The 15,108-nt window shown below is 41.9% G+C and overlaps 1 protein-coding gene across 1 annotated transcript in view; it reads left to right on the plus strand.

Annotated features, from left to right (window-relative positions):
• FHOD3 (formin homology 2 domain containing 3) overlaps positions 1 to 15,108 on the plus strand; it is a gene marked incomplete at its 5' end in the record, with an annotated part of 759,322 nt that overhangs the window by 336,028 nt on the left and 408,186 nt on the right. The window contains one exon of the mRNA XM_007945666.2: positions 10,897 to 10,964. Coding sequence (XP_007943857.2) covers positions 10,897 to 10,964 — 68 coding nt within the window. The remainder of the gene's footprint in view (positions 1 to 10,896; positions 10,965 to 15,108) is intronic.

Genomic DNA, 15,108 nt, shown 5'->3' on the forward strand with positions numbered 1-15,108 from the left:
CTGTCTGCCACTCTCAGGGGAGTCCTCTATCCCTGCCTCCCTGTGCTGCTCATCATAGGTCCGGCTGTGCTGGCCTGTCCTCTTTCCTGACCACTGACTGTGAGCTTCTGGAAACCTGGGTCATGCCTCCCGTGTCTTTTTACTCCCCTGCCTGGCACAGCCCTTGGAATATATTAAGGAGTCAGTAATTACTTGAAGGCAGGAAAGAAAGAAGTCTGAATTGCCTGCTGAGGGCTACAAAGGAACATCCTGAAATGCCAGGGTCCTTAAAATTCTATTCCCTGCCCTTTGAGGATGCAGAGCAGCCTACAGACCTGTGTAAGAAACATGCATAGACATACTCAGAACTCCTGAAGGCCAGGTGAACAGATCTCTGGTCTTCAACAGTAAAATATGGCATCTATCCATGTTTACCAAGCATTGACCCTGTGCCAGACACTGCCAGGGTCTGGAGGGAAGACAGCATGGATAAGAGGTGGCTCTGTTTGGTGAAATAAAAAAAATGTGCACAGAAAGAGGACTGATGGAAGTACCAAGTCCCAGGTAGAAGGTGTTGTAAAGAGCAATGAGCTGTTAATAATTTCCAGGCTCATGGCCTCTCACTTCCTGTTAGCCTGCCTTTGGGTATGATTTTCCTGTCTTCTTTGGCAATGTGGCCAAAGGGACTTGGAAGAGGTGGGCCTATTCACAGAAAGGCAAGATTCCAGAATGTTCTTAGGATTTGCTAAACTGTAAGTTGTGACCAGGCCAGATGTCGTGGACATTGGGAAGCTGTGTGGGATGTGATCTTCCTGAGTTCTGTCTAGTCCTCACAGTCAACTTGATCCATTAGTTAATTATTTATGGAAGTATTAAGTACTCTGGATGTAAAATTCATCAAGTAGCTCATACTCAGGAGGGGGTAAAATTGCAACAGAATCCTTACATGTTGTGAATATTTGACAAACACTGACTCTGTGACAAAAACAGTGATAATGGATGATTGTGGGGTTAAAAAAGAGACAGCTCAAGTACTGGACAACAGTCATAAAAAGTCATTGCAGACTTGTGTGGCAAGTGTTTTAGAATACGGGTGAATATTATGGATTTATAGCAAAGGGTTTGGGAAGGTGGAGACTTTCTCTGGGAAGAACTGGTCTGGCATTCGGGGAGGTGGAGGAAGCAGGGAAACACTGATCCAGGCTTGGGCATGAAAGGCCAAGAGCAAGGCCTCTTCTGACCCCAGATGGGTACCCACAGAGTGAAGGACAGTGTTCAGCTGTCTTAGGAGTGGGTCCATTTGAGGCAGTGGCAGTGCTTGCTGGAAGAGATGGCCTGTGTTCCTTTGTGCCCTGTTTCTCAGGGAGTGGCTCCTCATCCACAAACCCAATTGGCTAAGCTGGAAATCTGGGAGTCCTTCACTGCCCACGTTCTGTTGGTTCTGTTCCTGGAATCTCTCGATTCCAAGAGTAAGGAGTAAGTTGACTTACTCCTCCTCGCCATGCTCACTGTTCTAGTACAGGCTTACTATCCCTTGGCCAGATTAGTCCATAGGCTTCTTAACTGATTCCTACTTCTAGGCACTCCTCTTCCGCCAATCCATCTACTCTGACTGGCCAGACCAGCAGTGGAGTTGATAAAACTGTCTCCTCAGATTTCCTTCTATGTTTAAAACCCCTCCAGGGTTCTCTGTCACTGAGAGTGAGGCATAAAGTTGTAACTCCACAGCATGGCGCCATTGGGCCTCCCAGTGGGCCCTCTCCCCATGTCTCCAGGCTGTTAGTCTCACCATTACACACTGCCAATGTACTGGCCACTCTAAAATGGCTGTGTTCTTTGATTCCTTGCTTCCCTTTGCAGCTGTCTAGCTATATACCTGCTGTTGTCTCTTCCTCCAAATCCCCTTATGCACAGCACTTTCACCATGGTTAATTTTTACTTAGCCTTCAAAGTCTGTTCAATGTGACCTCTTCTGAATCTCCACTTTCTAACCCAGGCTCACAGGTTGTGCTACTCCTTCCTCTGTGGTCCCTTAGTACTGCCATTGTTCTTCTCACATGGTATTGCTATTATTTGGAGACATTTCTTTCTCCCCCATTAGACCATAAACTCTTTTGATGGCTGAAATTGTCTTCACTTACCTTTATAACCCAATGCCTAGCATAGTACCTATTTCGTATATAACCAATAAAGGTTTTTTTGTAACAATTGTGTTACTTATAGGTATTTAAAGTGTAATTCTACTCTTTAAGAATTGGGGTTTAAATAAGGTCTTATCGATCTTTTGTTTTTTCAGGTCTGTTATGGATTGAACTGTGAAGCCTAAAATATATATATTGAAATCCTGACCTGTAAATATGACCTTGTTTGGAAATAGGGGTTTTCTTTTATTTAAAGAGGTAATACTAGAGTAGGGTGAATCCTAATGTAATCACTACTAAAGTTATAAAAACAGCCAAATAGACACAGAGACACACTGGGGGAAAGGTAGATGCCAAAGAATACCAAGGAATGCCAAGGAACTCTCTGGGCTACTGACTAGGAAGGCGCTCCCTCTAATGTCATGCCCTGATTTGTCCTTCTCACCTCTTGAACTGTGAGAAGAGGAAAAAAGAAGTCTGTTCTTTAAAGCCACCCACTGTGGTATTTCTGTTAATGGCAACACTAGGTAACTAAGACAAGGTCTCATGACCTTGTCCTGATTCACATTTAACTTCTTCATCCTTGGGCTGAATGGGCTGCCTCCCCACTAATTAGGGGGTACCTTTATGTATTCCCTCGTCACCAATTCCACAAGCAGAAGTGATGAGTCAGGTTCTCATGGAAAGCCTCCAAAACAAAAACCCTTACCTTTGTATGCCATGTTTTCTCTCTGAATTTACATGATGTCATGAGTATCATTTGTTTACCTTATTGTTGTACAAATAGAACATATGATCAATTTCACTTCCATTAGCCATTTTCAGTTATTCTCCACCACATCCTGAGCCTCCAGTCCCTGCAGTGGGGCCAGCAACTGCATGACATGGGCTGGTTATTTCATCTCTGAGGCCTTAGTTTCTTGTAAAGTGAAGGGAGCTCTGGTGGCATAGTGCCTAAGGCATTTGATTACTAACCAGAAGGCTGGCAGTTCAAACCACCAGCCATTCCTTGGAGGGAAGACTGCAATCTACTTCCATAGAGATAGTGCCTTGGAAACCCAAAGAGGGATTGCTGTGAGTTGGACTTAACTCGACGGCAGGGAGTTTGGTTTTGGTTTTTATAAAGTGAAGATGTTGGATAAGATCAAGTATTCTTACTTTGTGGTGGTAAGGTCCTCAAAGGTCCACAGAAAGCTCTGTGTGCCCATACTCTCTGGAACTGGGTACCATATTTTGTGCGCCTGAACATTTTCCTATAATTTTTATATGACTTTTAAATGAGTCCATGGCTCCAAAAAGCTTAAAAATCACTGGAAAGAATGATTTCCAAAGTCTGACCAAGCAGATGTTTTCACTGAAAAATAAAGTTATCACCATACCACTTTTTTCTTTAAAGTATCAGCATGTACTAATGAAGCAACAGTTGCAGCCTGAAATGGGCTGTGTGTTTGAATTCATGGGAAGAGTTGTAGAGGTGGAATTTTTTCGACTTACCCTGTGCTAACAGTAACTTGGATTGCATACTCCCTGGCTAGGAAAAATAGCACAGTCTAGGCTTGGCCACCAGTTTTCTGCAGGCTGTCGTCCTATTTCATGGAGTTGTTGTTTTTCACCAGAGCTCTCTGACTGGTGAGTCTGAGAGCAAATGTCACACAGCTAAGCACCTGGCAAATGGGAGGCCCATTTATCATTGCTGCACCTGAAAAATTCTAGTGGGGGTATTCTCTATAGGTAGTGCAAATGGATTTTTAAATGTAGGCCTGGGCATTTTGCCTAGGAATAAATCTGCCCTCAAAATGTAATATATTTTGTAGCAGCCTAAGAGTAAAAAGAAGGTAGTTGTCTCACCTGTATGGAGGAGAGGCTCCCGGGGTCTTGGTCCAATGTCTTCCTTGCTGTGTTTGGCTAATGTGTTTGCGACGTGGTGAGAGAAAGATGTGCTGTGATAATTAGTCTTAATGTCAGTGATTTTTTGTGGGTTTGAAAATCTGAAGTTCAGATGCATCTTTCACTCTTCCCTTTCCTTAAAATTTCCAAAGGTGATTTTGTCTCTTCCTCTCCACCTTCTCTCACTGATGTAAATTTCTCTCATTTTCTCACTGGTCTCCTCTAATGCTGTCATCTTTCTTTCCCCAAATACTGATGTTTTCTTCATTGCTCTCTTGGCTGAGCAAGAAGCACAGCACCCTTTTGGCTGGGCCTTTCGGTACTGGTATTTGTAAGCCACACAGACGGTTTCCCAGTGACAAAGCATGAATGGTCCCCTATGACCTTTAATCAATTTGCCCGCTACTCCTTGCTACTGTAAGCTAGTTTAGAGTGTAATATATTAATTGAATCTCTTAAAGGAACAAATTTCATTTTATAAGACCAATGTGGAATGAAAAGGTAGGGTGAGGGCAGTCAGAAGAACGCTAACAAATAATATTCTGATTGCAGCTCTTCCTTGGTCCCACTAGATGTAGGCTCCTAATTGCCCTTTACCCAAAAGCTACTGTACATAAGTGTATTGGTATGTTCTGTAAGAATTTCCAGGTATATAGTAAAGCTGACAAAGGACAAGGTTGTAGTCACTTCGTGGCCACAGCCAGTTCCCAGAGGGAGCAAATAGTTGGACCTGTGGGCTTGGGACCATGGTCACAGGGGACATCAAGCTCAATTGGCATAGCATACCATACAAAAACATTGTTCCACATCCTACTTTGGCAAGTAGTGACTGGGATCTTAAAAGCTTGTAAACAGACATCTAGATGCAACAATGGGTCTCTCCTCATCCAAAGCAAAGAAGAATGAAGAAAACGAAAGACACATGGAAACAATTACTCCAAGTGACTGGGTATACCATATGATTCTCAGCCTATACAGTTAAGAGACCAGAAGAACTAGATGGTGTCTGGCTACCACTGTCAACCACTTAGAGGGGGATCTTATGTAGGAGATCCTGGATGGAGTGGGAGAACAATGTGGAACAAAACTCAAAATCATTAAAAAAATAACAAAAAACACAGGTTTGCTGGTGTGATAGAGCCTGTTGGAAGCCCTGAGACTTTGCCCCCTAGCTGCCCTTCAGGTCTGGAATTGAACCCACTCCCATGGCTTCCAGCCAAATAAAAGACAGGTATAGGAGCTGAACATTTACATTAGGTAGGTACACTCCTTGGAGACATCAGTCATGGGAGAATAGAAGGGCTGTGTATGCTCAGGGGGCAGGAGTACATGGGAGGGAAGGACACAGGGAAGAGGTAACTATTGGGAGGAAGTAGGGGGGAGCTGTTGCATTGTGGGAGATAGCAGTCAATGTCATGAGACAAAGTATATGTGAGCTGCTGTATGGAAAATGAATTTGCTCTGTAAATTTCACCCAAATTACAATAAGCATTAAAAATAAAAAAGCTGCTGTACACAAATAGTTGCACCCTAGATAGATTCAGCTTGGAAGGAGGCAGGAGAATACATGCACACATTCCTTCATTTATTTACTGAACAAGCATGGGCTGTGCTCGGCCTAAAAATAATGGATATAAATCATCCCTGGCCACACAGATATACATTTCCCTGCTGTCGGAACTGGCACTGCATCTTCCAGGGAATCGTGTGCAGCCAAAACTCTTATGAACTGCTGGCCACCCCTTGGGGCTGTGCTCAGAAGCACACCTTCTACCAGTATTCTTTCTTCAAAGATGAATCTGGTCCTCATCGTCAGTGTCTACAGAGCCCCATACTTGTATCTACAGCTTTGCTGTTACTTGTTACAAATGTTGTTGTTAGTTGGTTTGGATGTGATGTCTGATGTGGTGAAATGGCCACTGGCTCCTCTTCTACCAACAAGAATGATACCTCTCATAAAATGGCAAATTATGTGTCATTTAAAAGCATCGTTGGTCTTTAATCCTTCCCAAGTGCCTAGGTAAACCATGATATAAGATGTGTGTTAAGAATCAACAGAACAAGTCAGATTGGACATAGATGCTTTTGCTACCACCATTAAAAAAAAAAAAAAAAAAAAGATGGCAATTTTGAGTTTCAGTTAAGCACTATGATTTCATTTTGTATGATTGTGTTGGTTCTTAGTGATGGCATCATGTTTGATATAAAAATGACCATGTATTCATTAAAAAGAATAACAACCTAGAGCGCTCATTTTAGAAAATGTTAACTGAACAAGATTTTCTCTCTCTACTAAGAAGCAAGAATATTCTTTCTTTACTAAGAACCAAGAACCGACTCTTGGTTCTTAGTAGAGAGACAAAATATTGTTCAGTTGATGTTTTCAAAAATGAGTGCTCTGGGGTTGTATCCCTTTGAATGAATGTTGTTGTTGTTGTTATGTGCCGTCGAGTCAAACCCGACTCATAGCGACCCCTCCTTGGGTTTCCGAGGCAGTATCACTACGGAAGTAGGATTGCCCAACCTTCCTTCCGGGGAGTGGGGAGTGGCTGGTGGGTTTGAACCGCCAGCCGTCTGGTTAGCAGGCAAGTGTCTTAGCCACTATGCTACCAGAGCTCCCTTTGAATGAATATATGGTCATTTTTATATCAAACATGATGGCATGACACTCATTCAAATGTTGATTGCACAAGAAAATCAAACATTTGCAGTATTTCAGAGAGAGTATCTTTGTTCATGAAAATGAACATTCCAGTCATTTGTATGAAGGATAAAAGAAGTTATAACTTAACAGATGTCAGATGGCAAGATTTCTGATATGCATCTCACCTGGTGCTTTATAGTGTATAGAATCAAAAACCAAAGGTATTTAAGTGACATCTCAGCTAAACTATGTAATTTCAACCAAAATATGTAATGTCCTTCATGTAGATTAGCTGATGTTTGAGCTTTGATGTTAAAAAAACAAAACTACATTCAAAGTTTGTGAATGTCCCTCTGAAGTCTATAGTGATATTTCTCTTGCGTAGATGAAAGATTTATTATCTAGGAGAAGTATTGTTTTATTATCCACCTTTATTTGGCGTAGGTAATTAAAGACAATAGGAATGGATGTGCTTGAATAGAAATTCTAGTTTGTTTTAATTAAAGGGCATTTGCCAGAAAAAGGAAGGGGAGAACTTCTGGGCACCACCAAAGACAGCCTTGGCATTTATACACGGTGTTTCTTATCAAAGGATGGGAAGGAAGCAACATCAGATCCTCCCTGAGGTCTGTGCTGGTGCCACCGAGGAGTAAATTGTGAGGTCCTAGAGGCTAAAAATACACTGAGTGCAAGTACGTTGAGAAACAGAGGTTGCCAGATGGGATAAAAATATATGCTGACTACAATAAACCCAGTTTAAATAGAAAAACATACATAATAACTTGAAAATAATAAAAACATGGAAAGATAAACTATATATACACTAATCAAAAGTGGTTATATTAATATCATTAAAGTAGATTTTAAAACAAAGATTGTTTACTATTTATAACTATAGTCAAAATGTCATTGTTAGGTGCCACTGAGTCAGTTCTGACTCGTAACAACCTTGTGTAAAACAGAATGAAGCATTGCCTAGTCCTGTGCCATCCTCACAACTCTTGTTATGCTTGAGCCCATCATTTCACCCACTGTGTCAATCCATTTCATTGAGGGTCTTCCCCTCCCCTTTTTCACTGACTCTCTGCTTTACCAAGTGTGATATATCCTTCTCCAGGGACTAATCCCTTCTGACAGTGTGACCAAAGTTACAAGAGATGAAGTCTGGCCATTCTTGCTAGTCAAAATAATCAGCTTTTAAAATCAAGACTTAAATTTTAAGAGAAAAATATTTTAGCTAAGAATGATTGCTGTGAGGTGTGAAATCCCCTTGCAGTAAACAACTTGGCCTTTGGTCCTGGTTGTTGTTAGTCACTATTGAGTCAGTTCCAATTTATGGACTACTGCCAGGGATAAAGAGACATTACATAATGACACAAGATCACCTCACCAAAAAGCCACGGCAGTCCACATATGGATGCCTCTATCAACAGAACTTTAAAGTATCTAAAGCAAAAAGTCATAGAACTGAAAGGAGAAATAGATACATCAACTCTTAGAGTTGGGGACTTTAACACTCCTGGATTAGTAATTGATAGAACAAGTAAACGTAAAATCAGTGAGAACATAAAATGCACAAGAAACCCACTGTCACCTGACTTGATCTAATAGCTATTTTTAGAAAAGTTTACCCATTAACAGCAGAATATACTTTCTTTTCAAGCATATAAGAGATACTCACTAAGATAGACAATATTCTGGGCCATAAAACAAATCTTAATACATTTAAAAGAATTGATGTCATACAAAATATGCTGTCTAACCAGGAAAGAATTAAAGTAGAAATTAAGAATATTTGGAAATTATTACCTAGGAAGTTCCAGTGAGCCTCCATCTTCCAAAGCCTTTATTGGCTTCATTACATGGCCATGATAGATTACATCATGCCTCCAGAGGCTTAGCCAGCATCAGGCTCCCAGGTGGTCCCTCTCAGTCTAGTTGGCTTCCACTCTTTGGCCTCAGGTGTGGTCTGGGTCATAGGAAGCAGGACCAAGGGCCAAATTGTTTACTGCAGAGGGTCCCACACCTCGCAGGAATCACTCTTAGGTAAAATATTTTCCTTTCAAAATGTGGATTTGATTTAGAAAACCGATTATTTTTACTATAACTTTAAGTAGTAAAATCTTAACAACCAGAACCCAACTAACCATAATCTTCATTAGATAAGTCAGAAACCATGAAAGATTACCACTGTAAAGGGGACTGTCACCATGGTATTGTGAGTCTAGTTAAGACATAATTCTGCTTATTGTCCAGTAGTACTGAAGTAGACAATTCTAACAAAAGCCTTATTACCTTATAAGGAGATATCTGGAATTGACTGTTTCATCTACCAATGTTCTTTCTGGTTAGGTAAATCTGATCCTCATCTTCAGAGTCTACAGAACCCCATACTTTCATCTGCAGCTTTATTCTTATTTTTTACAAATGTTGTTGTTAGGTGATAGAAGTAATACTGGGAAAATCAAGTCCGTTTTGGAGGATTGGAGGATTCTGAGATGTTAGCTGTGGAGGTGGCAAGAAGTGTTCACTGAGGCACATGGGCTTTTCTCCAGGTGTGACACAGTAGTGATATTCTTCTAGATCTGTGTGATCCAAGCCCTTCCACTCAAGTCCATGCTACTGACACAAGAGTGGGGCATGGCTCCTGCCCCACCCTATAGGCTGTAATTGAAGCCCAAGTGGTCAGCTGCCAGCGTGACCATGCTTTGAACTCTAAGCATTTTATATAAATTTTACATTGCATTCCATCATATCAGTGTTTCGTTTAATAGATTTTTTTTCTCTAAATCTACTATTGGTCTCCTCTTTCAGTATCTGTTTCCATTTTCAGGATATGTTCCCATTTTGCTTAGAGAGGTCACACAGCTGGTTTAGAATGCAGGCAGTCTGAATACTTAGTCTGCATGCTTACTAATTCCACTGTTAACTACTGTAGTCCTGGGACCTCTGGTGGTGTAGTGTCTAAGGCACTTGATTGCTAACCAGAAGGCTGGCAGTTCGAACACACTAGCCACTCCTTGGAAGGAGGCAATCTATTTCCATAGACATAGCCCCTTGGAAACCCAAGGAGGGGGTCTCTATGAGTCAAATCAACTTGACAGCAGTGATTTTTTTTTTTTTTTTTTTGAGTCCTTGTGCCTAGGACAGTGCCCAGTAGGTAATCAATAAATATGTGTTGAATGATTTATATTGGAGAGAACTGACATCCCATGTCAGGAACCCACCTCTAGGCCCCTGAGCCATGTGAATCAGGGCCAAGCATAGGTTCTGGGAAGGTAGCAGAATTGAGGCTCCCAGGAGCCCTGCATATACCAGAAGAGCTGGACTTTCCCCTTCTGTGTGTTTTCTATACCTTGCCATGCCATCCCACTGGCTAACTAGTAATTGCTGTATACTCACTGGCCTCTCCTGCTGTATGGGGACCTCTGGAGGGCAAGTCCTGTGTTAAGCTCAGCTCCTTTTTCACGAAGTCTAGGCCAAATAGTTGTTGTTGCTGCAGTGTGTATGTGTTGTGAAATGTGACTGAGTGAGCAGTGGTGTTATAGAAGTTGGCCTGAATCTCATGCCAAAGGATACCAAGGCAGGACTTCGCACGTCTACCTTGCCCAGGGACCTGACCTTGAACCAAGACCACAGGCAGACCTAAAGATGTGTTCCTGCCTCCGGGGTCATTGCTAAGGGAGCCTGTCAGTCCTTAGAGCCATTTTGCTGCCCTTGGGTCTCCCATGCTACCTAGGGAAGCCCCAGGCCTACAGCAGTACATGAGACAGCCCTCAGACCCCAGAAAAATGGGAGTACCACAGGCTTTTCTGAGCCTAGACACAGAAAGCATGATGGCCGAGAGTGTGTGAGACAGGAAAGGAGCCCTAAGTGAGGGGAAGAATGAGCTTTGTTTGCCAATGTTAATTTTCCAAGTTTAGTTGGTCATCAAGTAGAAATCGTCTATAAACGTGTGGAAATAGAAATCTGCACAGAGGCAAGGGGGGCTCAGGATGCAAATATGGGGATCTTTCTCCACAATTCACTCATCTCCTCTTCTTCCTACCTATTAACAACCCAGGTATGCATGAGAAACGGTTTTATAACTGTTGCAGGTGAGGTCTGTATCCAAGGCAAAGGGATATGTTTTAGTCACCTTTACTGTTTAAGTTCTGCAGCAGTTCATGTGGTCTCTGTGTTTGTACAATTCAGTGATTCTGCTTAATTAATTTTATATGTTGTATTCTTTTTTTTTTTTTTCAGAAAAACTATACAACTCCAGTGGAAGAGATTTAAGAAGGGCCCTTTTCTCTCTGAAGCAGATATTTCAGGTAAAAAGAAAGAAAGAGTACCCTTAGGACCTTGCTTTTACGTTACTTACGAAATGAGGTACAAATTTATTATAGCTTTTACTCATCACAAAGAGAAGCGTCTTTAGACCTCTGTAATCAGTTGAGTATTTTAACTGTATCAAATATTTCAAACATAATAAAAATACAGATAACTTTATAAAATCATAACATCCTCCATATTTATTTCAGATTCCTTAAAAAGAAAAAACTTTTTATAGATACAAACTTTTTTATAGACAAAATTGAAGTCCTGTGTTGTTTTCTGCAATCCCCACCCCCCTCTCCCCGACCCACCTGTGCTGAATGCTGAATGCTGAATTTGGCGTTTACTATGCACATGCATGTTTCTGTACTAATGGTAAATATTTACTGACAATATGCGATATTGTTTTGTGTTAACTTTATCTATATTTACATTGCATGTATCATACTGCAGCTTACTTAATGACAGTGGAATAGATGTAGCCTTGACCAGTGTAGCTCTGATCAAGCATTCCATTGTATGAATAAATAACAAGTTATTTTATTCACATTCACCTATTGGCAGACGATTTGGGCAATTTCCAGTGTTTTGCTATCATAAACCATACTACTGTAGACATGTGCCCTTATGCACACATGAAAGTCTCTCTTTTGGGTCTCTGTCTTATCCATCTCTCCTAAGCTTTCTTTCCATCCCTACACTGAGAAAGTAAAGGAGCTTAATGAAAGGGTTAGGACCAAGTTTGCAGCCTACCTCCAAGACTATCACACGTGTTATACCACAGAGGAGAGAGAAAAAGATCTAGGGGAGGAGGAAGAGGCCATGCTTGGACAGACTCAGGAGGTGGATTCATGGAGAAGATGACATTTGTATTAAGTTTGTGTCTGTCTTGGGTCACTATTCTTTACTGTTGTGATTTTGGACTCTACACTATATTTCCTTTCTCCTTAGTTCCTGTCATTATCCACATCCTTAAAAGATTTTCTTTGTTCGTGGTATTTTTAGTTAAGAGTAACAGTCCCCTTCATGGGTATCTGTCTATCTGAGGGGCAGTGGGCAAAAAGATGGATGAAAAACTATCCCATCTACATGTTTTCATCCCATTAGTCCTTAAGCTTTCTTGGTCACACCTTCCCAGAGCAGATTCCCTTCTCAGTGCCCCCATTTCTGGAAATGAGTCCTCTTCTCTTCTGACAGCTCCAGATTTGAATCTGACTGTCATTGACCCCTTCTGCTGGACATGTCAGAAATGCCTTGGGGTTTAGAGTTCTTCTTCAGTGCAGGCCATTTCTTCTCTCACCTAGAAAATTGCAACAACTGTTCATGGGCACTGCCTATGTTTAGTCTTCCCCATCTTAGTCCATTCTTCACTTTCCCCCGAGAGAAATTTGAGGAGGTCATTCTCTTGCTGATACCATGTTGCCTTCTGGGTTACATCTGAATTTCTCATTATAGCATTAAAGCCCTTCTTTGATTTGGCCTCTGCTGCTCACTTTCTGTCCTTGGAGACATGTTAAGTTCTACCTGCAGTCGTGTTCCGAGAGAAGTCATATCTGCTATCTTCAGTACTGTTGGCTTTGGACATATTACTTCTTCTCCAGAAAGCTTTACTACTGCACATCCACTTTCCATGTCTCTCAGTTTTCATCTTGGAATTTCCTCTTCCTGCCAGGAATCTTCTCCCTAAATGACCACCTTATCCCAGTCAGGGTCCTCCACATGTCGTTACTGCAGGGTACTTGTCCAAGTTCCATAGTTTGTGAGCTCTCTGGATTTTCATCACTGGATCTTTCATGCCCAGCACAGTGTCTGGTACCAGTAAAGAATGAATAAATGGTCTGGATGAATTGAATAGTCTTCTAGCAGATGTCATTGTCTTCAGTCTTTCCTGTCTCTAATATAGTAAATGCAGTGCTTACTAAAACATTGTCTGACCATGGTCACAGGGGACATCAAGTTCAGTTGGCTAACATACTACACAAAAACATTGTTCCATATCCTACTTTGGTGAGTAGCGATTGGGATCTTAAAAGCTTGCAAGTGACCATCTAGATGCAAGGATGGGTCTCTTCTCATCCAGAACAAAGAAGAATGAAGAAAACCAAAGATTCATGGAAAAATTTAGTCCAAGTGACTGGTATACCATGTGATCCTCAGCCTATACAACTATGAGACCAGAAGAACTAGATGGTATCCAGCTACCACTGTTAACTACTCGGAGGGGGATCTATATAAGAGATCCTGGATAGAGTGGGAGAACAATGTGGAACAAAACTCAAAATCATTTGGAGAAAAAAAGAAAAAGGGACCAGGTTTGCTGGTCTGATAGAGCCTGGTGGAACCACTAGACTATGGCCCCTAGCTGCCCTTCAGGTCTGGAATTGAACCCACATCTGTGGCTTCCAGCCAAGCAAAAGATAGGCATAGGAAGTGAAAATTTATACTAGCTAGATACACTCCTGGTAGCATAGTGGCTAAGGCACTTGACTGCTAACCAGAAGGCTGGCGGTTCAAACCCACCAGCCACTCCTCGGAAGGAAGGTTGGGCAATCCTACTTCCGTAGTGATACTGCCTCGGAAACCCAAGGAGGGGTCTCTATGAGTCAGGGCCGACTCGACGGCAAACAACAACAACAACAGATACACTCCTTGGAGAGAACAATCTTGGGAGAATAGAAGGGCTGTGTATGCATAGTGACATAGCTCAGGGGGATGGACACAGGGAAGAGGTAACTCTAGGAAGGAAGTGGGAGAGGAACTGTTGCATTGGGGTAAATTGCAGTCAATGTCATGAGACAAAGTGTATGTGAACTGATGTATGGAAAGTGAATTTGTTCTATAAGCTTTCACCCAAATCACAATTAAAAAGGAAAAAAAAAAATCATTAAAAAAAAGGGATGGGGGCAGGCGACCAGGTTTGCTAGTCTGATAGAACCTGGTGGAACCACTGAGACTATGGCCCCTAGCTGCCTGCCCTTGAGGTCTGGAATTAAACCCATTCTCATGGCTTCTAGCCAAACAAAAGACAAGCATATGAACTGAACATTTACATTAGGTAGATATACTCCTTGGAGAGATCAATCGTGGGAGAATAAAAGGGCTGTTTATGCACAGGAAGACAGCTCAGGGGACAGGAATGCATGGGAGGGAAGGACACAGGGAAGAGGTAACTATGGGGAAGAAGTGAGAGGGGAACTGTTGCATTGTAGGAAATTGCAGTCAATGTCATGAGGTAAAGTGCACGTGAGCTGCTGTATGGAAAGTGAATTTGCTCTGTAAGCTTTTCACCCAAATCACAATAAAAATTAAAACACAAAACAAAACAACATTGTCCCAGAGTTCCTATTCCAGTGTATTCTATCTTTATCTCCCTATTACTTAGCAAAACAAAACAAAACTTCTCCATCCATTATGTCCTTCTAACTCAGGGCCCTGACTGCTGCTGGGCTTGACTCTTACTGTGCCACCAGAAGGCCACGCTCATGATATTCCTCACCCTAAGGTATTCTAGTTCCTCAGCCCACCTGTTGTCTCCATTGTAAGATTTGACTTCTTTCAAAATCTGTGTTGTTGTTGTTGTTATGTGCCGTCGAGTCGGCCCTGACTCATCCGACCGCTCCTTGGGTTTCCGAGGCAGTATCACTATGAAAGTAGGATTGCCCAACCTTCCTTCTGAGGAGGGGCTGGTGGGTTTGAACCGCCAGCCTTCTGTTAGCAGTCAAGTGCTTTAGCCACTATGCTACCAGAGCTTCTTTCAAAATCTGTATTTACCTAATTAAGTCTCCAGTCTCTATTTCAAGTTGGTGACAGAACGACACAGAAAGGAGCTGTTCCAAGTGACTTTAAAACACTGTAAGGAAGGTCTGGTGGCTCCCTTAGGCATAGTGCCTGAGGCATTTGACTGCTAACCAGACAGCTGGCAGTTCAAATCCACCAGCTACTCCTTGGAAGGAAGATTGGGCAATCTACTTCCATAGAGATACTGCCTCGGAAACCCAAGAAGGGGTTGCCATGAGTCAGATCTGACTCATGAGCTGTGAGTTTGGTTTTTGTTTGGTTTTAGTAGGATATCCATGAAAAGCAAAAAGGACTGCAAATATGTATGTGTGTGTATATGTGTATATATATGTATATGTGTGT

Source organism: Orycteropus afer, unplaced genomic scaffold (genome assembly GCF_000298275.1).
Source record: "Orycteropus afer afer isolate SDZICR_OR568_19922 unplaced genomic scaffold, OryAfe1.0 scaffold00141, whole genome shotgun sequence".
Classification (NCBI taxonomy): Eukaryota; Metazoa; Chordata; class Mammalia; order Tubulidentata; family Orycteropodidae; genus Orycteropus; species Orycteropus afer.